Genomic DNA, 24513 nt, shown 5'->3' on the forward strand with positions numbered 1-24513 from the left:
AACCGGCGAAGGCCTTCAAGGACCCCAGGATGTCTATGCTTGCTGAGCGTAAGATTTTATTTACAAGTGTATTGATATACATTTTCCCGTTTATTTCTCGTAATAATGTATGATTCTGCGTTTTGTGAACCTTAAATGGACACTTCTTCCCAGATATGCAGTCAGTGGTGCTTTGAAAGCGTTTCGTTAGCTAACATTAGCCCCACCCGTGTAAACACGTGTTTTCTAGTAGCATAGTTGCTCTACACGGGCTACGTCGTTTTCAAACATTTTGTCAGTAACTTTGCTGTTTTTTCTCAGCTCGGAGGAAACAGAAGTGGTCCGTTGACCCAAGAAACAGTACCTGGAGTAACGATGATTCGAAATTTGGACAGAAAATGCTGGAGAGAATGGGCTGGTCTAAAGGCAAGGTAATTGCTGGCTTGTATTCCCGATCCAGTTTAGCATGCTTTAGATGAAATAGTTTGACTTCACGGCGTTGGTTTCTTTTGCTTAGTTGATGACACATGTGTGGGAGGGTTTGTTGATAAATTAATGTCAAAGTACTTGGAAGTGTATCACATCTTCTGTCAAAATTAATGTTTGACATAAAGTAAATCAACCAATGTGATTGCAAAACGAATATCACATTAAATGACATAACACAAGGTTAAAGTTGAGCGTTGGGGGATTTTGAAACAAGCTTTGTCTTGGACTTGGAAAGCCCTGACTCTGCATCTGTGGAAAAAAATGATTTATATAGGTGCCTTTTTTTTTATAAATAGGGCCTGGGCAGAAGTGAACAAGGGGCCACAGACCACATTAAAGTGAAATTGAAAAACAACAACCATGGTCTTGGAGCCAGCGCTAGTCATGAGGTGAGATGTTTTCTCTTTTAATTGCTAAACAGTTTTTTCTTCTGTGTCTCTCCTGATTTACTAGTTTCATATTCCAACATGATGATTGTAAATAGTAAATTCTTGTAGAAATGTCTAGGTGAATCAGAAACATGTATGTCATGGTTACCCGGAGGCTTATGAAAGATGTTTATTTTGTTGCTTATGAACATCGTGTATGGGAGGTATTTAAACTGCATCAACCACCGGTCTTGATGAGTATTATTGCAGGCCTGTTAAAGCAGTGTTTCACATTCTTTTTTATATGCCACTGACCGAGCAAGACCGTTTTTTCAGAAACACAACAACAAAATGATGCGATGGGAATCGGGTTCCCATGTATCCTGGAAACCCTGGAAAATTATTGACTAATGTTCTAGTCATTGAAAGCAGATAGGAAATGAGAAAAAACGATCAAATGTCCTTGGACTGTTCAAGATATCTCTGTATAATTTCTCCTCCCTCCTCTGCTTACCTTCCTTGTGAGCAAAGGCAAACAGTCTTATGTTGATGAGTGTCTGTTGTCACGTTGTCTCCTCTGCTTCTAGTTGGGGCACCCAATCAAATTTGCATATCGCCTCAGCACAGCCCCACTATCCAGTTTTTCAATTTTTTCCGCTACATTTAGCAATTTTTTTTTAGATCCCAGGAAGGACTTCTATGTTTTCCCAAGAAGTTTGTACGCACAAATAAGTTGACTTTCTGATTAAGAGTGTTCCTTATAGTGGTCTGCGATTTTTAAAAGAAATATTATAGTCATAGACTGAACATCTTTTTAATTAGACCCCTGGGGGCAGATGAGGGACGTTAACATCATAGTTCTAAATGTGTGTGTGTGTGTGTGTGTGTGTGTGTGTGTGTGTGTGTGTGTGTGTGTGTGTGTGTGTGTGCGCCATTGTTGAATTTTTTTTTTTTTTTAAATGTTAGCTCTTTTGAAGCTGTACCACTTTATTGAGTCACATCCTGAGATTTACCTGAATTACAATGTCTAATAAGATGCTACAAGTAATTATGTGATTTAATTTATTTCATATGACATATTTTGGATTAGTAGTATTCACTAATATATAGCTCTTTAACTGCCTGTAACCTGAAAATATGCTTGCAAATGCAAGTATGCGAGTAAGATGTTTACTTTTGACACTTGCTTTGTTCACAGGATAACTGGATCGCCCACCAAGATGATTTCAATGCACTTCTAGCTCAGCTTAACAACTGCCACGGCCAGAATGACGATGGTGGTATGTATAAAGATAAAGTGTTGTGTCTCCATCAGATGCCTATTGTGGCACGTTTCTTCATCTCATTGTCTTTGACACACTGCCAGTGACCCAAGTGTTATTTGAAGCTGCTGCTCTGTGGTGACTGAAAAGTTTTGAATGGTGAATGGTCAATTCAGATAGGCACCGCATCAGAATAAGAGTTTATTATTTCAGTCATACAGATAATTTGGTATTGAATGAATTTGGTATTCTTTCCAACCTTTAGTTTCACTTTGTACAACTTTGCTTCTGTGACAATGGAATTTCCCCTATGGGGATCAATGAAGTTTATCTTCTCTTCAAGTACGACTATGTAACAAATTTGATGCGACATACCTGCTTTCCATCCATTGGACAGAAGGTGGAGCCATAGTTAAAGAATGGAATGGAAAAGACTATTCCTTTAATCGGCCCAGTGCTGGGAAATTTCAACCACACATAGCAGAAGTGAACAGTGCAAGAGAAGTTGTCAAAAATAGAAGAATTAAGAATAAGCAATTAATAGTGCTAATATATATATATCTATATCTATATCTATAGATATATGAATACGTAGGTAAACAATGTCTCAATATATAAGCATTCATTGCTTTGTAATGAACCCTTTTGTTACCATGTTTTGGGAAACGACCCAAACTTAACAATCACTGTTAAGTGGGAATGTATATTTTGTTTGGGTAGTACAGCATTTTAACACACTGATTATCTTCATTCTTTTCAGCACCTCAGTCAGAGGAGGAGAAAAGCTTCAGCTTGGAGGAGAAGTCCAAGACTTCTAAAAAGAGGGTCCATTATATGAAGTTCACTAAAGGTGCATTCTTTTTTTTTTTTTTTCTAAATAGAGACACTATTGAGGATTGTTGATGTAGCACAGATGTGTCACAATTGATTGTGTCATGTCAGTCACTTGAATGAGAATTAGTCTAGTTTTAACTAGGGGTTATATGTCAAAGTTCAACAGTATAACATTGCAACTCTATTGTGAGGAGATTTATAAGTAATAAAATATTTAATAAATAAGATAAAGAGGTAATCTGTAACAACCGTACAGTTTTGTTTTAGAGTATCATAGCTGAGAAGCATTATAGGCTGCCCTTAAATTTTTGGAATGTACATGAATGCTGAGATTAAGGGCTGTTGTTTGGGAGAAGCTAAGACTCGGCAAGTGTCTCTTGCTGGTATGTTTGTCATGCACTAATACAATTGTTTTTTGTGTTGGTTAGACCTTTTGAAATCAGCTCATTTGGGGATGTAACAGGTCAGACAGATATTTGGCCATATTTTTAGTTGCATAAGGAGAAAACATGGAGTTTGATGTTCAAAAAAAAATACAAAATGTATTATTCAGTTTGCAATATGAATATCCGCGAATAGAAGTGTTTGTCAATACAATTGGGTTGGAAAAAAGGGCAAAAAACCGCAGCATACCTCCTTTTAAAATCCTTGTGTGTTTAACTAACATGTAACAAGGAACTACTCGTATTTAGTTTTCAGATGGAGCATGACACAACATGTACCTTACTGCTTGAGATCAGTGTTTCCTCATCCAATTAGACAAGCTGCCAAGCATTACCGCCATCATAACTCCAAATTTTAAATCACTGATCATGGAAAGGGGTTGAGGGGGCAGAGTACAATGACAGTTTGATGTAGTCGCACACTTTTCTCTGCCATTGTTGTCTCTCCCCCTGTGCTTTTTGTTGTCCTTGACAGTGACTTCCATAATTATCGCTTGGCTTCTGTCTTATCGGCAGATCATGTGTGTTCTCAACTGTGGGGAATATCCATATATATCATAGATTAACAGCAGTCTGTATAACGACTCATCCCAGTCTAAACTGAGGTTACTTCAGTTTTTTTTTTTCTAAATCAACCCCCCCTTTAAAGTAATTTTTTTTTAAAAATAAAAGTTTCTTTATTTGATGAACTGTACACCTGCTAAATAATTTTTTATTCAGATATTTTATGAAGATTTCCTATTAAGTTATGAATCTGTATGAATTTGTCAGCTTTGAATGGCCTTTTCTATGTTTGTCACTGTAGCCACTTGTCGTCAAGGCCAACACAGTCAAATATTTTATTTCAAACCACGCACGAAGGCAAAGAAAATAAAGGCTAAATAATCCTCAGAAAGGAGCAAATGCATCATATGACGATATTTCAGCTACATTATTATGTTTTCCAGATGAACCAGCATGGAAACAGTGCCATTCATATATCTAGGGCTACTATCATAAAGCAGAACTTTGTTGTCCAAAATTAAAGTAATTTGTCCATGGTTATCACTTGGATATGCAGATATATTTGCATAATGCTTTCAAGGCAGTTTGTAGTCAATGCACCTAAATTGAACTGAAACATTTAATTTGTATTTTCTTATAGCTATGGGATAGTTCTCATACAGGACCTATACCCATAGTTATAATGCACAGGCATGTGTACAGAATTGACTTTACATATTCATGATAATTTTGTGATGTTTTGCTCTGATTTCTGTAGAGAAACTACCCTTTTATGAATGTTACACTCATAGGCCATTGACTCAGACAGACACACTCCCTTATCCTGCGTAAAGCTTTATGTTCTTGGCTCAGTTCGCAGATGCTGATCAGAGCTCTGTCAACCTGTGCAAGGTCAGTTGGCCCGGTCAGAGCTTGGAAAGGTTATTAATATATCTTCCTTCAACTTTCATTACTCCTTCACATGTCAGGAACTTAAGATTTGCTGGTCAAGGCCAGCACAGTGAAAGGTACAAGGAGGAATTTAATGTTCAGGATGACTGGAGACCAAAATGAGCATCCAATACCTCATATTTCATTACAGAGATGCTTTAAAGAGTCTACGTAGTTAACACAGTACATGTGGCAAAAGAGTATAATGACAGAGTATAAATGTTAATGCAACTTGCAGTAAGTTTTAAAAAAAGTAAATTGCCTATTCAGTTTTTCAGTGTGTTTATGAAGATTTTTTCATTAATACTCTAGAAATGCTGATGCTGATTAGTAGACCATGCTCCCTTCACGCACAGGTGTGGGTTGTGATAAAGTCAACAAAGAGTCAGTCCTAAAGCCTCTTGATTTGCCACACACATTCGTTAATATTAATTTGACAAATTGCTGTAGATGTATATTGAAAATAATTTTTGTGTTATATGAGAAGTTGGCTCTGCCATTTTGGCACCACATCAAATTGACCTGTGCCTGCCAAAGATGTCATGTGGATTCCTATGAGAACATTGGTCCACCCATGATACTACTTGTGTTGTCGGAAGTTTGCAAATACATTTTCTGCACAAAGATTTCCTCTTACTGCCTTTGAAACGGTTGAATGGCAATCCTGTTGGTGTCGTGACTTGGGTGTCACCTGGTCCAGAAATAATTTTGCAGACTAACGTGTTTGATGGCCCTTTGCATAGTGCATGGTGATGTCTTTTTTTCTCATGCAGTCCACTATTCAAAACCAGAGTGTTTTTATAATTTGAAGGTTGTTGGCTGAATGACCCCTAGTTCTGTTATTTCTGTTGTATGTAAAATGTCATGGACATCAACTGCTGATTTTCCCTGGAAAATTGAAGCGTTTGGTTTGTTGTGACGGGACTTGGACTTGTATTTTTAGGTTCTGTACACATTTTCTGGTAGCTGAAAACATTGTCCTTTTCCAAAAGCTTCCATATGCACTAGATAATACCCATGCGGAGCTCTGCATCCAAGGATCAGTTAATGTAACTCGATCAACTAGAAAATACGTCTACTCCTCACAGCCTGGGGGAAGAAATTGGACTACGTTTTTCGAGCCTGACTACGTAATCTGCAAGGCCTCAGTGACCATAAAGCTCCCTTCTTGGGTCCTTTCCCACAGTTATTTGCACTCATTTGTGATCTCAGTGCAAGCCCACTCAGTTGGTTCCATTATTGTTCGCAAAGACACAGAATGCCTAAATAACGTTTCTGTGTACACCTTTTATATGAGTGATGTTTTTATGTTTTGCAATTTTCAGTAAACTCTAGAAGCAATATGTCATCAGTTGGTCAAATCGTTACCAGTCTACTTTGATTCGTTTAACTAATCACACACAGAGCAGATTTCGCTAAGAAAATTGTCCACAAATGTTACAAATTACCATGTGCTCAAGTAATTAATCTGTTACCATTCTGGTCTGCAAACTTATTAAAAAAAATCACCTTTTGCCTCACCTGGAAGAGGCTGATATATTTTACGTCATTCAATAGCAACTTCCTTTTTCCTGTTTGGGGCATCTGGCAGGTCCATTTACGGCCCCCCCAATTGATGACCCAACGTGATCAAGCATGGCCTCAGTGCCTCTGCTAGAAACTCTCACACTGGTCTTAATCTCTAAAAAGAGCCACTGTAATAACTTGACTGTAATAGATGTATGGAAAATTCAAGTTACGCATTATAATTTTTTTTTCGCTCAATTAATCCTTCTGTTTTTTTTTTGTGTGTGAATACTCATCCTTTCTTTACATGCTTTGTGGACTCTGAAAAGATGTATGACCATTCCATTTGGTGCGATCGGGTCCCATGGATATTGTTACGCACCATCTGGTCTATGTACAAATGGTGAGAGTTGTGCCTGTGTTTTTTAGCATAATGTCAGACATGTTCGAGTAGCTGCTGGGCTGGACCAGGGCCCTACTTTGTCATTGATTCTCCCTGATCTTCATTGGTTGGATTTAAGGAGATTGTCTGGTACAGGCTTCTCAGGGATGGCTTCTCTGCTTTTTGCAGATGATGTGGTCCTGTTTGGCTACATCTCCAAATAGCTTTTAGTCCCCTAGTTTTTTCCACCGTGCCAACAGTTGGGATAAGAATCACCACCTCCAAGTCAGAGGCCATGGTTTTATCCCAGAAACTGGTGGAATGCCTCTTCTACAGTTAAAAGTTGATTCGCCGCAGCAGTTGTAGGTCTTTAAGTATCTTGGGGTCTTGTTCATGCTGGAGGGTACCGGGGAGCTCAAATTCAACAGGTAGATTACTGTTGAATATCTATAATGATCACAAACTTTGGGCCCTGACCGAATAAAAAGAGTCTCGTCCACAGGGTGGCTGGGCTGTCAGTGGAGTTGAGAGTACAGCTGTTGCTCTTTCAAATTGGATAGTCAGTTCAGTGTTCAGGCCTCTGATAAGGATTTATCCTGCACGTCTCCCAATAGTGGTGCTCTTAGAACAAACAACAGGTAAGAGGCCCCATAGTCAATGGAGAACATACTGGCGGGATCAAGTATCCCATGTGGTGTGTGATTGCCTTAGTGTCCCCCAGGATTGTAAGGGGGACGTAGGGATTGGCCTTGTCTGCTGCCACTGTAACCTTGCCCTTGATTTGTAGTGGGTCAATGACTAAATCGACATTTTATGAAAATGTGGTAGTGGATTAAAATAGGAACTCAGTGTTAAGCAATTCCACTGAACTAAGTCTTCTTAACTTAATATTCCATTTAGCTCTTTCTTTTTAGTTCTCTCATTCTTCATCACAAAGAACAACAGAAAAAGGGGTAAAACGATAGTTTTTTCCAAGAGTTTCACAATGTCATGTATGAGCACAATTGTGTATTATTCACTTGGAAATCTGTTTTGATAGAACTTTTGTCCTCTTTGTCTTTGCTATAAGACACACTTGTACATCGAACAGTCAGAAGAAAATGAAATCTTCTCCTTTAAGACCTAATTGTAGCAGTATTTAGAAATGTCTTTAAGTTTGACACTGCAAGTAGATTTAAAGTTATATATGCATATATTATCATAGGTTAACGGTTTCTTGACTGCAAGAAATACATTTTTTTGCTATAATTCCTAATGCCACTCTTAATAATACAGTAATTAATACTATTTGATGCTGTTCATGGCAAGCCTGAATCAGATTATTTAATGCCGAGGGAAAAGAAAATCTGGCTATTATTCATCTCAGTACCTATAAAAAAAAAACTTAACTTAAAGTCTGGAAAACATCTTAAAGCCATGTTTTTCTTGACTTATCAAAGTAACTGGACAGGCTTAGCAGTAAAACCTAAGATATTACAAGGATGGTTTTATTAATTCATTCATTCATTTGAAAATTCAGATTTAAATGTTTTTCCTGGAAATTGATCTTGAGCCTTTATGTACCTTCTGCAATTGGCTTTTGAGCATAACTGTCTCTTGCAGCATAACACCACAATGTCGCTTGGTTGCAAGTTGTCATGGAACGGTTGTCATGAAACCGAATCCATGTTTGACTCATAAATTAATGCGTAACATGAGACCTCCATTCTTACCCACATAGACGTTGTCCGACAGGATTGAACATTTTGCCCATGATGTATGCGTGTCATTCAAAATTTCTCATTTCCTAGCCTATGAAGTACAGATAATCATCAAAAGGGGTAAGATAGGGACATTAACCATTAATCTTTTTCATGTATCTACTAGAATGTAAATGCTTTACCTTGTTCCATGGCAAAATATATTTTTCTCTTGTAACCTGTGACCTGGCTGCCATGCCTATTTGCATTCCTCTGAGTGCTACTATTCTGTATCACCTCCCTCTGTAGCTGTTGCCAGGTTAAGGCTAGGTAATACATTTAGTGTTGCTAAGCCTGTTACATGAGAGGTTGAAGCAGTACTTTCATAGTGTACATATTATAGGTTACAAAGGTCAAACAATCACCCTCGATTGCCACACAAAAAGTACCTTATTCCTTGTTTGGTTTATAAACACATTGCATCCTTAATCTTAAATACACACTTTTTATTAATAAAAAAAAAGGCAAAAAAAATATAAATCTATTGGTGCCACAGTTTTACCAGAGAACCCTCCAAGCATCTTAAAAGCCCTTCAAAGTGCAGGCCTCCTCTTTACACTTTGCTGCTTTTATCGATATCCTCTTCGTGCTTGCTCCCTTACTACTAGCTCTTAGGATTGATGGCCTTTGTTTGTAGGGAAAGGCACTGAAATCTCCACTGCTTTGGTCCAGGCCCACAGCATAAACCAGTAACCCAGTTTTAATTGCTACCTCCATCTATCACCTGTCATGGCTGCAAGGACGGTTGATGCAACCACAGCTCTCCATTTCTTGCCTGATGTGATTAACTTCCTTGTATTCTTCAGCCTCTGAAATGAAACAATTTTGTATTTGAGATAGTTTGTTGCTGTGAAATGTCTGATTTTGATGAGGCATTTTGATTCTTCTAAATTTAACAAACAGTCAAAGGATTTTTTTGGTTGGGGGGCGTGTTTAGCATTTGGCCTCAAACATAAAAATTTTCCAACATTGCCTACTTTGTAAGTCAATTGTGTCTTGTTTTCTTATTCTTTTGTCCAACCTGGACGTTTCTGATCAAGCTTTATATGTTAATTTGACTAGTTATCAGTTGCTGCCATTTCCTTTGTGACCTTGGAAGCTAGCATGCATTGAATAACACTTTCCGTTGGTTTCCATTGCAGGTTACCAGTGTTCAGGCTATATCCTGTGTCGTGGCTCTCAGCCACCTTTGAACGTTAAAAGGAAAAGTAGGGTTAAGCCTGTTTTTTACAGAACATTATTTGCACTTTCACCTGAAAGCCTGAGAATTTTGACAGGTTCTTCCTCTTCTAAATAGCAGAAAGGTCACATTTGGGTATATCTTACGTTCTGACATCGGCCCACTAAATGGCAAACAGCATAGAGCCCCTTCCTATTTATTTTAGTTTTGAGCATACTTTCTTGGTTTTGCTTCTCAGATCTGCATGTGCAGGGACTTTGAAAGCAAAGAGTGGGGGAGATAGAGGTTCTAGAGCAATAAATAACTAAACGTTATCAGAGCCCTGCTGAAGGAAGAGGATGCAGCTGTACGTACAGGACCCGGGCCTGAGACGGACGGCTGTGTGCTCCAGGAGTCTTTGAGGCTTGGCTTGAAAATGGGAATTTGGAGGTGTGGCACAGCAAACCTTGTTGTCAGTTTATTTTTCTTTGCTGTTTTATCCCTGAAGCAAGAGGCTAACTCCCCTTTCTTTACTCTCGAGTCCACGTCCCCTGATCACCCACTCATGCAAAACAAATACATTCTCTTAACTACAACCATTACAGGTTGTCTCTTAACATTCCCAGAACAATTAAGCATCCAACTATGTTAATTTTTCTCAACCAAAAACATTAATGATACTTTTGAGTTGTCTGTCACTCCATATGCACATACATTCATCCAACCCTTAACTGACAAATGGATTTGCATGTCTACATAGATGTCAGACTAAGCCTTGCAGAATTTAAAGCCAAAACACTGAATATGAAAGACATTCATTTGAATATCATTTCGGTGTGGTCGTATGTTGCCTCGGAAAGCAGAGTTGCTCGATTGCGAGCTTGAAAGTCCAACAAGCAATTTCTGCTGCTGTATAATTGGTGATCTAATGGTTTTTCATCCTCTCTTTAAAAACTCTTTTTATTTATTTATTTATTTTTTTAATATATGTGGGATATCCTTGCAACCGATCTCGCTTTCTCCTACTCATGAAATCACTGGCATTCAATTGACTGAAAATGTGTGAATTGTTGTGGGTCCAAGTGTTTGCTGGCATCTTCTCCAGAGTGTACCCCACCTATCTCTTCCCTGTCATGTTTTACTGCACCTCCCATGGACACATGGCCAAGAAAACAAATTTAACTGCTGAATATATTAAGTCTAACTAGAGGTCTAACTGTGTCAGTGAGACAAATGTAATTTTTAAGGGTAAAATCATTTTCCAATAGTTCTTAATTGGTTTGGATTTTACCGCCACATAATTTTAAAAACATGCATTACTTTTAGGGAAGGACCTTTCATCACGCAGTGAAACGGACCTGAACTGTATCTTTGGAAAGAGATCACGATCCACCGCAAGCCATGATCAGGTAAGCCACAAGCTACATACATGTTTTGAAATACCACCTGTCAAAAAGTGCTCCCCCTTTCTCACAGGTAAATATAAAGTAGCAAACCTTATGTTATATTCCAGCTGTACTAATTGGTTTTGTTTTGACGCTTTTATTAACTTGCAAAGCAATTCACAGGTTTTAGATGTTGAAGGACTCAACATTTTAGGTATATAATTTGATTACATTCTGCACTCTCTCATGGTGTAAGTTGCAAGTTCTGAGGGAAGAAATATTGCAGATGAATTTATTAACTGTTTCTTTGCATCTTTTCTTGAGTGGTTTTGTTCTGATGATTGGAACATCAGCTTTGCAAGAATGTTTGGAAAAAAAAAAAATCACCAACTGGTTCCCAAGATTGTTATACTTCAGTCATTGCATTCAATTTGTTATGTACATTAAAACATGAAGAACTTCTTTTTTTTTTTTTTCTTTGGATGCACAAAGTTGAAGTTCTGCAAAGTAAAGCAGCTCTGTTGCTTTGTGAACTCAGTGAGTGCCAAGTGTGTACTAAAGGGGCAAATGGCTCACGCCGAGCAAATTGGCCTCAGCTTATCTTCCGCTGTTTTGTCAATTAGAGATGACCACTGGTGTTCATACCTCAATGATTTACTTCCATGTGTGTTTTACTTCGACATGGCCCAGCTCATGAGCAGCCTGTGGCCCCAGATTACTCTTGTCACAGGATGGAGCTTTAACGCTGCCAGCTGATGGTGGCAAGAGCACCTAAATCCAGTTAAAGGATTTGCACTCTTACCCCCTACTCTGTCACACTTCACCTCCTCCCCAGTCCTCCTCTCCAAGGGCTCACAACTAGTAGTTAAGTGTGCCAATGGGCATTATTAAACGTAAAGCCAAATTGTGATGACCTGTACAAGAATTTTGAAATGATGACTGTGGGAAAAAAAAAAAGTTCCCTTTGCTCTTGGCATCAGTTGTTGACTTCAAACATCACTCCCCTATATGGTGCCATGCAGGTGCCCGAGCTTCTAAAAAGGACTTTACGGGATTTTGCTAGAGGAAGTTGATTTTCAAGCGCAACTGGTTACCTGTCCTTTACTTGCAAAAGCTTCCCTTGAATTATCTTAAAAATTTTCTATAGTCTTTTACTATTTTCAGCTCTCTATAAAAAAGTGGCAGTTTGTTATTATGATTAAACCTTTTCCCTCTGTATTAATATAAATTGTACTGCATATTTGCTGAAGTGGTTTGAAATTTACTGGAATGCACTCTCTACACACCATCTATCCTGTATTCCTGCATTAAACATTAAAAAAACGATTCAGGAAACAAACAAAAGTCAGACTGTAAACCCCAAAATTCTAATCTGACCTTAATATATTAGATGATTTAGCCTGTTACCACAAAGTTTGTTCCCTGGTTTTAACTAGATTTGACATGTCGACGCTAATTATGTTGCTAAAATAAAGTGAGGAAAAGCCCCAGCAAAGAGAATTTATCCTGAAGTGCAATGCTACTTGATCATTTAATAAAAGACACAAGTCACAAGATTTACTAACACCCCCTTCCTCTCTTGTAAGAGAAAGAACAATGATAAATGTATCTGTTGGACTGGGAGATGCAGAAAAAGCATTTTACTGTCTTCCTCTGTTTATCTCAAGCATTTGGCTTGAAGAAATTGGCATAATAAAATCCATAAATTGTATGAGGGAAAACACTCTTGATTCCCCTGTAGGTGCTGAGCCATAACATCACAATGGCCGCTGCTCCCTAGTTGATTAACATTGGAAATGCAAGCAATACAAACCATAATTTTCTCCCTAATCGTTTGGTTATGGGTTGTTATTTTTCAGCCAGGAGGGACACCATTGACCATATCGAAAACACTGAACACAATTACAATGGCTTCCCATGAGGGCCTGTTTTGGAGCCCAGGAATATGGTGGGAAGCGGTAAAGAGGGTGATAGACCAATCAAGCTCGAGGCATTGTACAGGATCTCCTGTGAGGGTATCAGCTACACTGCCAGTGACCTGCAGATCACTGATTTGTACTTGCCGTAGTCTGTTATTATTGATGGTACCATACGTATGCTTTACCTTATATTCTTAGTCTATGAAAGTACATAAGCGGTAACTACATCAATGCCAGAGCCTTATTTTTGTCTTAGTTACATTCACAATGTCACGTGTCGTCCCGACAAACAAGGCCAGTAGTTCTGTCCAAATCTGGTCTGGCCCCAGGTCTGCTCTCCTTCCTACTCATGAATCCCTTATAGTGTCGCCCACCACCCACTGCTGTCTCTGCAGCCTCCCTTCCACCAGTCACCCACTGCTGGGGTTTTCCTTCCTTTGCAGTGATGTGCTTCCTGCTCCCCTCTTATCACTGCTCACAACGCTCCATGAAACACGGACAGGCAGACACAAATTTAAACATACACGCACACATTCAGCTGCCCCACACGCCACCGTTCATCAAAGGCTGCGCTGGCGTCGTCACAAAGCGCACAAGCAGAACGCACAGTTTATTAATTACTTCTCATATAACAATTATTTGCCGCCTTCAGAAAACTGCCTCTGGATAATCTCCTGCCCCGACTGTAGTCATAACCAGAAGATTTTCTTCTTATTTCTATGAAAGAGGGTGCATGAGGTAAAAAGTGATTTTTATAGCTTTCCAGAAAACACAGATGAAATCATCTTAATGCTAGTATTGTCAGATTGTGTAGCATATACATGCGATGGCTCACACAAATGTATTTTTTACTTTAATGAGTCCTTTATCACAGTTTTAAAAGTGGCTTTGCAAAAAAAATGCACCGATCCCTGGTATACCCACATTGTATCCATATTATAACACTAATCGGTTAATTCCAATTTTGTTCTACCACCGTGTAAAGAAACATTTGATAAATAAGCGGATGACCATTTCATCCACAACCACCTTCCATTTATTTATCGAGCAACCTGAAAATATATGCCTCAAACCATCATTTACCATCCCTGACCAGTAAGGGTAGTGGTGAAGCACCTGTCCATCTACATGGCTCTTGGTTATCCATCACCCGTCCTACGCTTGCGAGTCCCCTCCATCTCCTGCCTCCTCTTGTGCCCCTCAACACAATTACTCACCACATGACAAATGACAGGCTCTCTCTGCTGCGATATCAAAAAGGCCCGGCCACTTTTAAATGAAGGCACTTTGGCAGCCCTGTGTTCCCCATGCTTATCGGCGGGCGAGCAGTGCCCCTGGCCATCCAACGTTCCCCTCTCCCTCCTCCTGCTTTTCTACCACCACCAGCTCTCCTTGCCCTCCTCAGGGGGTTTAGTTAGGGGAGCCACACGGAGGGCCAGCCCGGCTTGATTTATCTCCCTTGCCCCTCTGCCTGGCCACTCAGGCAGGCCGAAAAAGCCGACGAGGCTCCAACGGGCCTCGGTTCGAAAGCCCAGCATTAGCTGAAATAAACCATTCTGCCGCCCAGTGAAAAATGTCCTCTGATTGGCTAATTAATCAGTCAAAGGGGAGCGACGCGGCTTGTGACTTGAGGGACCCAGGCGGGCGACCGCAGAGGGCCTGCTGATAAATAGACTCCCCGCCGATTCATACATCAACAAAAGTTAGTCATTTTTTAAAGCCGCCAGCTCACTTGAAAGGTGGAAACAAGCCACAGTTTTATTTTTCCAACCACAGTTTCTTGTCTGTCTCACTTTTTTTTTTTTTTTCTCTCAAGACTTAAGTTAGTTTTTATTATGCTTGTATTTATGTAATGTTGGCTGTATTTTTAAAATGTAATTAAATTTTCTGTGACGTTACGGCAAAAGAAATGGCAATTTTTCCCAAGTTGAATACACCCTTTATTCCGGCATAACTAATTTGAAAGAATAAATAAACACTGTCATAATAACCTCACTGAATTTTTACCAGTTCATATCTGAACAATGAATTGATAAAGTCTTACGTGCTTTTAGTAGTAACTAATCTGAAATTATATCTAACCTTTAGATCTATCAAATTGTTAGAATGGATTGTTCGTTATTTCTTCTTACAGACATTGGGACAAGAGTTGACCATAAACAATTAGACACAAGCCTTGTTTTGTTTGATGTCTGACCCCCTCGGTCGGGCAGTCAGTATAGATTGCTGTTTTCCAGGATTATCATGACCCCTGGGGCCTCTCCCACTCCCACTCTTGCTCAGTCACAAAGGGCGTAGAATCAAGCCTCGTCGGATGGCACCTGTTGCAAGTTTCTACTGCCCACGCATCGTACTCATGAAGGATCGCATGTCAGCAGGGGCTCCCCTGGTATCACCACCTTAAGGAATAGAAGGCCAGGGTTAGGGGCTCCAGCGTTTGGCAGATGTGTCTACAAGACACCAGGGAACCAGTGGGTGAATTCAAGCAGTGATGTTCTGCTGACATTGCAAAAATGAAGTATATTTTAGTAAAAAATTTGCCTTGAATTCCGCTGTAGGACTTACAGGTTGGAAATATGCTTAGCAGCCAATAAAGTTAGACAAAATTATAGATTTATAACAGTATCAGAATGATAATACAACTATAGAACATCCAAAGTATTTTTTAGTGACTTGGCATTCCATTAACACTATTCCAATCCTAGAATGTAAAATTATATATCTATATATATTAAACCATATACCATGGTACTACCTACTGACCTTTGCAATAAACTACTCAAAAAAAACAAACAAAAAACCTCTGCTGCTCCTCTTTCATGCCATCAAATATCAGTCTGTGTCTGCATGGACTTTACACTTCATAGTTTGTTTGCTATTAATGTAACGGTGCACTTTACTGCTAATTTGCACTTGACTTATTGTTAATTTCATGGCATCTTGGAATTGGGAGAATTCTCCGTTCCTCTGTATGTCCAGTACCTGTGGAGAAATGTACAACAAAACTTTGAACAATTGATGTGGATACGTCTAAGTTTCAGTTTTGCTAAGATTATATAGCAATTTAGTTGATTTTATTTATTTTTTTTCTAACATTGCAATTACAGGGATCATTTTTTTCTTGCTGAGGTTTGCCATCTCTGCTTTTAATTTAACATTCAATTTCACTATTATCTAATTTAGCTTGCTACTGAGTTGCAATGCATTAAATTTAGCATAAAGTATCAGACTGAGTTTCAGGAATGGTCCTTTTTCGAACAGCATGCTGATATAGCCTTGATGTCATAGTGAGGATCTTGATTTATTCTTATTTATTCATTTTGGGCTTTTTTTTCTAACCGGCCATTACTCTCACACACTTTAGCCTTATTCTTAGCTACATATTCTCAGATAACATCTAATTACCCTCGGCAAAGACTTCCATTTTTTTTTTTTAACTTTTTTTTTTTTTGCAGCTCAAAGCTTTTACCGCTAAAACTATTAAGACCCGCCAAATGCCACACCCCATCCTCAACAGACACGCAAACATGCAGACATGCAAAGACATGTACCTCCCTGGCTGGAAGCTCCACGGACAGCTCCACGGTCATGCCAGCTAGCGCTTAATGAATAGTTTGGAATGGGGAAAAAAAATCTTTTCGCTACAGTTTAGGCTGTAACATGTTGCAATTGCTATTACTGCTTGGTGAGGCTAACTGCCCAAAGATTTCCAGGCTTCTCAGCTGTTTACAGGCACAGACAACTGGTTTAATCACCAGGTGTTTAATCTAATAAATCACAGCCGGGTAAAATAAACACTATCTACCGCCGTAGCGGTGGAAGGACCCTTATGTTTTTGCAATGGGGGGGGGGGGGGGCTTTGGCGACAAGCATTTGCAGTGTTGAAAAACACGGGGGTAGTCGTGCTGCATGCATAATGTTGTCTTCATTTGTTGCTTATGATAAACGTTCTTTCACTGGGCACAAAGTGCAATTTTTCTCAGTCTTTTTCTTTTCTTAACTACCCACAGAAAGTATTTTCCTTTTGAAAAACAATTTCTTTGCGGAACCCTCCATGTGTGGTGTTCAATGTACCTACATCACATAATTTTTAGTTATAATTTTAAGTGTTTTTCAATATTGTCTCCAATGAAAGGGACGAAATGTACACGTATAATTCAAGTAACAGTGATATTTTTTAAACATTTTTATAGTGAGCAAAGTGTTTGCTTAATTACTAGGAATGTTATTCACCTGTTTGTCTGTCCACCCACATCAAACTCATGAAGAATGGGCTGCTGGACCAGCTCACTCATCAGGGAGAGACAGCTGGCTAATCAGGGTCTGATCCATAGACCCAGAGTATTGCCAAATTTATTATTGTGGCAGGACAATGAGGGCACATTCATGCAATTACAGAACCAACCAATATTGGCTAGATATTATTGAAAAAAAAAACAGTAATGAAAACAGGCAATTGAGAAAATAAATGGGCAACTAGCTTTGTCAAGAGGTAAATGAGGTGACTTTTTTTAAACCACTGGCAATCTGATTAATAGGACATAACTTTATATTTCCCTAGCTATTAATAAAAAGTAATGTAACAAAAATACTACACAGTATTTGTCCTTCTTTGGTTAAATTCTGTTTTTACACTGTTGCATAATGATTGGTTTGTTCAGGAACAATGCACATAATGCGTATTCACCATTTTTGTTAATCCTCTCTCAAACTTAAATGCTCCATACTCAAACCTACAATGACATTTTTCACTAATTGTACTAAATGAGGTGGCTTACTGTAAGAGTAATTGCCCCAACAAAAAACTACAAGAAAATAGTATAGAATATACCTTTTTTATTATGATTTCATAGCTGTACTGCATATAACAAAACTTCAAGTGGTATCTCTGTTTAGCTCTCTGACGTAGAAGATATGAAATTTAAAAAAATTACCAGTAATGAAAAAGTCAAGCACGTGTATTGTGTATTTAACACTCAAGTGCAACTTCAATGGAAGTCCCCATTAAAGTGACTAAGGGCAAAAAGCCGTGCAATATGTGTGTTTATCAGTCTGATTCACTGTCATGGGTGGAGAAGTAGTGGAGAAAAGTGTGTGTGGGAGGGTAATAGAGGCCACAGCTCATGAGCAGTATCTGTTTCTCAGTCTTTCTGTTTGTTTTTATTGTTGTAATGTAAATACTTATTTTCAAAATGACTTGACAAAAACCTAAATGCACACTAACCTCAAGTTTAGTAGTCAATTTCAGTGCATGGATATTAATTTATTATTGCATCATGGAACACACTGCTAAAATTGCCGTCCTACGTTGCCTTTTTATATCTCTTGCTGCTCCACCAGAATGACGATTTTATATTTAACTTAAAATGTAACATTTTACATTTAACTGTTAAATTACTATGATACATTATGGTCTGCCTCACAATAGACTGAATAAAAAATGTGGCAAAAAAATGTTTTGCTTGCTGGGACGTATCTACATGGCATTCGTATCGCCATTGAGGCCCAATTTCATCCAAATGACTTGCTTTGCGATAATATTTTTTGAGATCTCTGAGGAAGCTTGGTGTTATCCTTAGAGACTGAGAAGTTTTGGCTGTCTCTTTGGTATAGTGACGTCCACATCCAGGAAGGGAAAGACAATCAGCGCAAATGGAATTAATGCTGTTCATTTGACTGATGTTTATTTTGTTTTGCCATTGAATTACTACTTTCTCACACTCATAACCTAAACTGTACATAACTTTAACAGATACGGAAATGTAACCAACTCGCTTTGAAAGATAACACGAGGGAAAGTTAAACAATTTCTCATACATACACACACTCACACTTTGTTATTCATAAATAAAAACACAATCCATTCTTTAAGAATATTTGACATGTACTATAGGGAACCTTATCAATCATCCCTCATTTGGCTTGATTGACTCTCCTGAATGTGCTGGCCCCCATGTCTTGGCACCTTGGCACATGCATGTTGGCTTTCCATCGGTTACATTAGCAGGGAGAGATAGAACTGGAGTGTCTTGAAGGAGGTGGCCTGTTGAATGTCTTCCCACCCTCTGCTTTTCTGTGGGACCCTCAGCAGGTCCTCCCTGTGTTCCCTGCCCAGCCCCTGCCCCCGCAAGGGGAGAGAGCGGAGCAGGAAGGGCCCGATAGCCAGCCAGACCGCTCCTCTGCCGAAGGAGCCTTATCTCACGGCTGCACACAGTGCAGTGAGCGCATCCTTTTCCTGGGGTTCTGCGTCTGTGGGGAGGTGGAGGAGTAGACATGGCTGGATATAGGTGTGTTGTGCAGCCCGCGAGTCCTCAACCCCACCGTTGACTACCTGGTGACTAACTTTTTTCAGTTTTCTATCGTCATTTCATTAATTGGTGTACCAGAGTTGGAAGATGCGCCCCCAATTTCAATGCATTCGTATGCATTTCGATGCATGTATTTCAAATGTATACTTTTAAAACACAAACTTTTTGTCCTACAAGATTCGGTCAAAGAATGTATATTAACAAGTCTCCCCTGACTAATCTTGAAATATAATTACTTTGGTCCAAATGCAGCTATGTTGAATAAGATGTGCGTCACTTTATACTTGGTGAAATAGTGAAACTTGATCTTAGGCATTATTCCTGAGGTTTCTCCCAAAGACATGTTGCCCTCAACAGTCACTAACAAAATCACCAGGACTACTCACTGAATGTGAAGGAATCTGTCTTTGTGGGTCTGTGTGTCCCGTCCGTTCTCAGACTACACTTTGCTTCTGCTGAAAGAGAGTCTAATGGAGATCCCCAGACATTGAGGAAGAACCACATACCATGTTCCAGCCGCTTTCCCTGATGGAGGAGATGTTTCTCTCAGTCACTCTTCCTCTGTTTTCCTCCGTTCACCCACACTCTCCGCTCCCTCTCTTGAGAGTAATTTCACAGGCAGTTCTTAAGTGGCCCCTAGCCATCTTCCCAAATCCCAGTTACATGTTGTTTGGTGCTGTCAGCTCTAAGCCCCATCTCCACTCTCCCAAGCAGTGAAGCCATTGTGCAGTAACAGCAAGTATAGATTTTTCTCTGAACTTGGAAAGTTATGTTTAATGGTACTTTACTTGAAATGGCCATATCCTGCTTGTTAGAAGTTCAGGTTTTCTCCAGTTAATGTCTTGAGGTGGTGGAAAACTTTGCCATCCATCCAAAGACCTGATGCATCATTAAGCCTTCATCATGTGCTTCATCTCAATGTGAGACTTCTCTCTCTATCCATTTCACATTTTATATAGTCAGCACAGTTTTCAACCTGCCATGTGAGATTTGAGGTGGTAGTTAGTTTTTGCACAGTTCATGTTTTTTGAAACCCATCATTCATACCATAGTAATCAATATAATAGGCCACAAAAAAACAATGGTTGTTCCATTTATTGAAATGTATTGACTCCTAAGAGTAATAGCTCGCAGATTTCATTAGACCCCAGTGGCCAGTTTAACACAAGTGACACTTATACTATTCCTGAATTTGTGATCGGGTCAAAACCGCAGCCAAGCAATAAAGCTAGTGGCCTGGAAAGATCTCAGTATCTTCATACTGAGAGTGACACTCTGCCATGGGACCTCCAGTCCTGCTCAACCACACATCTGCTTTGTTTATCAGCCCATCAGTTAACCTGTCCACCTCTATTAACAATGCTTGTGGAAGTCGAGATAATCTGAATTTAGAAGCTTGAAGGCCAAAGCATGAGGTGACTCGAGACAAGAGGCTTTCAATTTATTTCTAATCCGTTGGCTTTGAAAAATGCATCACACTTGGCCATCTCTGCGGTAATTCATAGAGCAACCGTATTGTTTGGTGTGATTCTCAAGAGGAAGTTCTGTATTCTTCTGGACAAATCATTATGCATTGAGTAGGCCATTAGGAAAATGAAGACAAATGGGGCATAGGGATAAAGTGACAAATTGACTGCGTTGTACCTCATAGTTCCGAAGTGGGGTCCCGTGTTCATTTTCTGCTCCTGTTTTAAACTTGATAAGCGCATCTTTGAGGTATAGTAAATAAAAATGGGTTTTCAAACACGCCTGGGTTCCAGGGCCAATATGGATTTTAGGGGACACCCCTAAACACTGACATACATGACATGTCTTCATAATTTTTAGCCAAATAATGCCTGATTAATTCAGTCTTACTGACCATTGTCAGATTTGCCCAAAAACATATTTTTATAGCAAGTATTATTAAAAACAAATTATGCAAAGATTTTCCGAGGTGTCTAGTCCTCTCCTGAAGTGGAATTGCAATTTCTTGTTACTTTTGATTGTTTACACATCTGCATTACCATCAAAAGTTTTTTTCTCTGCAATCTCAGTCATAAGTGTTTTTGCTTCAAGTCTGTTACTAGCATGAGCAAACAATTACTATTAAGAAGGAAGAAGAAGAAGAAATATACCTTTTATGGGCATCATAATCTGGGATTATTTTATCCCAGGATTTGTCAAGAAACATTAATTTGTCCTTGACAACAGATATAAAGATGGGAGTCTATCATGGCCTATGGACTGTTAAATGTTCTAATCTAAGATCGGTGTGATAACCAACTTGTTAAAAGCCTGTTGGGATTTTTTCAATTTTCCAACATTTTTTCAGTCAATAAGAGGTAGGCTAATTTCTTATCCAACCACTGGATACTATACACATTTGTAATCCCATGGGGTTTTGTAAATAAATGTCCCCAGTCTAGACACAACATGGTGTGTGACTCCCCCTTGCTTTCCAACTCCCGAGAAAGGCCAGCTGCACTGCACACACCAATTCAGAGTGGGTGTTTATGAAGACCTCAGCAGGGAAAGCACTGTCCAGCATAGTAAACAAACAAAAAAATCACCCGCCATTAATGAACAAATATTAAGGGTTGGGCAATTGATACCTTAAATTTTATTAACTGGGGCTTTAATGGCACTGTCAGAATAACGCAATATGTCTGTTGTCTCATTGATAAAGGGTTTGTATTACAGTCAGGCTACCCTCATCTGTCAAAGATATTGTTTTATTTGGGTGGGAATAGGCAAGTTTTGGTTTGCCTTATTAATGATGAGTTGAGGGGCTGACTGTGCAAGGACACACAGCTGGGTTTTTAGACCTGGCAAAAAATATAAAAATTGCAACAGATAGCCCTATGATGTCTATTTTAAAGTGATCCTTTAACACCTATTGTTACATCAGCATCCTCCTTGGGGCTCTTTCCACTCACTAAGATCTCCCTGGTTAATCTATGCACGATGACTGACGATCACTTAAGCTCCAGGGCCCACCATTGTGTGCCGTCTATCTGTGTGTAAACACTTCATTAATTCCCGACTCTTTATTTTCTCACTTGTCTCTCTTATATCAAGGAGACCAACAGCAGAGATTCGCCAAGAGAAGAGGATAATTCGACTCCCGTCCCGTCTGAAGTTGATCCAGAGTCCATCACCAAGACTGTGACAAGTTCACTCACAATGCAGGAGTATTTTGCAAAACGAATGGCACAGCTGAAGAAGGCTCGCGGCCGGGATCAGAGCGCTTCGGTGGAGGAAACCGATGAAACGTCAGGTCCGTCCAGCGCACCCAGTCCGACCCATTGCACCGTTGAAAGCGCAGAAGAGACTAAGAAGAAAAAGAAGAAGAAAAAGAAGACCAAAAAGGACTCGGATGATGTCGAATTGGCTAAAGAGGATTCCATCTCTTCCATCTTAGTAGAACAGAATGAGGAGTCGGTAAAGAAAAAAAGAAAAGTGGTTGACCTCGACGGGACCCTAACTGAGAAAACTAGTTCCCTCCCTGAAGAGATGTGTCCTAAGAAGAAAAAGCTCAAGAAATCCGTGGAAATTGAGCAACTGAATGGGCACGGGCCAACTGATGATCAGACTTCCAACTCGGAGGTCAAACACAAAAAGGAGAAGAAATGCAGGGCGAACTTGCATGATACCGTTGAAGAGAATGAGGAGGAACATACAAAGAAAAAATCCAAAAAGAAGAAGAAAAGCAAATGTCAAGATTAATCAAAAATGAATAGAATTCAGTGTAACACTATTTGTAGAATAGGGACCCAATCATACATGTCTCTGGTATAGTACTATTATAAGATCAGCAGGTACATCTTACACAGAGACGAAGAAATAGGGCACCCTTCAGATGACTTTTTCAAGTTGTCCATGTGGTCACACCTGTAAAGGTATATTTTATTTAGTTGAAAATTAGATGTTTTATGAAATATGACCATTTACTTTGCATTCAATGAGAATATGGATATCAACAATAAACCCACACCCAAAAAGACTACATACTTGAGATTTTTTTTCCCTGTTACGGGCTTTTGCAGGTGGTGTTGAGATGTTCGGCAGGTGTCCGTGTTAGGTGTATTACTGTCACTGTTATCATGCATGATGCAGACACATCTACCAAACCATGACTGAAGCAGTTTTTCACAGTAAGTATGTTAAACATACATGTTAGCACAAATTCGAAACTTGCAATCAATTAAGAACATCTATTTTGGTTAATGTTTCAAAAATGTAATGGAATGTCAAATGTCTTAAGTTAAAGAAAACGAAAAACAACCCAGGGAAATTGCAAGTGTGGGAAACATACATATTTATAATCATATGTAATGAAACAATCTTTTTTTTTGTTGTTTTTTTCCGACTAATATACTGTTTCTTGTTCTGGATATCCTCTTGACTTGAGAAACATAATGTAATACATTTATCGCCATTAAATGGGAAGACGTCTGTCTGAAGTGCACATGTTGCACATCAGCTGGCCATGTTGCTGTTTTGTTCAAAAATATTTGTCAGCAAGCCTAATGGGTCTTTTTCAAGATGTTTCAGGCACGTGTCGCCTTCAGCTCAAAGTAGTCCGGCTTCAGCTTTCTGACCTTTCTGACAATTGTTAGAGATGGTTGTGCAAATCGGTAGGTTGTCAGACCAGCCAGTCTGACAAGAGTTAGGCCATTATTTAAATCCCATCCAGACTCTCATTCCTCTGTTCTTAATGAACCCAGTATATCACTACCTGAAACAGAAAGTGATTATTATTGGGGGGAATGTGTAAGGTAGTGTCCACATAAAGTCCCATATTCTCTGTTGACAGGATCTCACCAACCAATGTTTACGGTCACTGTCTGATATTGCGCAGGATTAGATCAAAGTATTTTTATAAGAAGTTTTCATTCTCAACATTCAACACTGTTCTTAATAACTCATAAAATAATTTCCTATTTCTACTATTTCAAACTGCGCTTATTCTACCTGCACTGTACGCTGACTTCTCTGCTGCAGATTTTGCACCACCAACGCAACTAACACTATTACTTTTCCAGGAAAAAGTGCTTTGGCGCAAAGATTTCTTCTTTTTGACTGTCTATTGTAATCTGGTTTCAAGTGGTCACAGAAAACCCAAGACAATGATCTGGATGCAGCACTGGACAGCGTGTTTTCAGGGGGTATGTTAGCCACAAATAATAAACATGTTACTGAATTGCAACCTGTTAGAGCTTTGCGAAGGGTCTCAAGCTTAACACTTGGCCATTATAGTGAAATCCTTCCAGTGTCTGCGCTTTCTGCTTGAATCCCCAAGAAACACAGCCACCACTGAAGTT

The 24513-nt window shown here is 39.2% G+C and overlaps 1 protein-coding gene across 2 annotated transcripts; it reads left to right on the top strand.

The window, feature by feature from the left end:
* pinx1 (PIN2 (TERF1) interacting telomerase inhibitor 1) lies at positions 1–23796 on the top strand. Of its 2 annotated transcripts, none has more exons than XM_086167218.1 (7): positions 1–48; positions 301–410; positions 765–857; positions 2035–2116; positions 2859–2948; positions 10922–11004; positions 22268–23796. In XM_086167218.1, the coding sequence occupies exons 1-7, from the start codon at positions 30–32 to the stop codon at positions 22913–22915; spliced, it is 1125 nt and encodes a 374-aa protein (XP_086023344.1). In that variant the 5' UTR covers positions 1–29; the 3' UTR covers positions 22916–23796. The 2 variants fall into 2 exon arrangements, with proteins under 2 accessions (XP_086023344.1, XP_086023345.1); XM_086167219.1 differs by lacking the exon at positions 22268–23796 and adding an exon at positions 18988–19192.
* Positions 23797–24513: the final 717 nt, after the last annotated feature.

This window comes from Fistularia commersonii, chromosome 20 (genome assembly GCF_037954325.1).
Source record: "Fistularia commersonii isolate RoL2024-O1a breed Wild chromosome 20, RoL_Fcom_v1.0, whole genome shotgun sequence".
Classification (NCBI taxonomy): Eukaryota; Metazoa; Chordata; class Actinopteri; order Syngnathiformes; family Fistulariidae; genus Fistularia; species Fistularia commersonii.

Coding starts and splice junctions, on each gene's coding strand:
- pinx1 (XM_086167218.1), top strand. Junction 411..764: donor TGGGCTGGTCTAAAGGCAAG/GTAATTGCTGGC, acceptor TTTTATAAATAG/GGCCTGGGCAGAAGTGAACA. Junction 2,949..10,921: donor TTATATGAAGTTCACTAAAG/GTGCATTCTTTT, acceptor CATTACTTTTAG/GGAAGGACCTTTCATCACGC.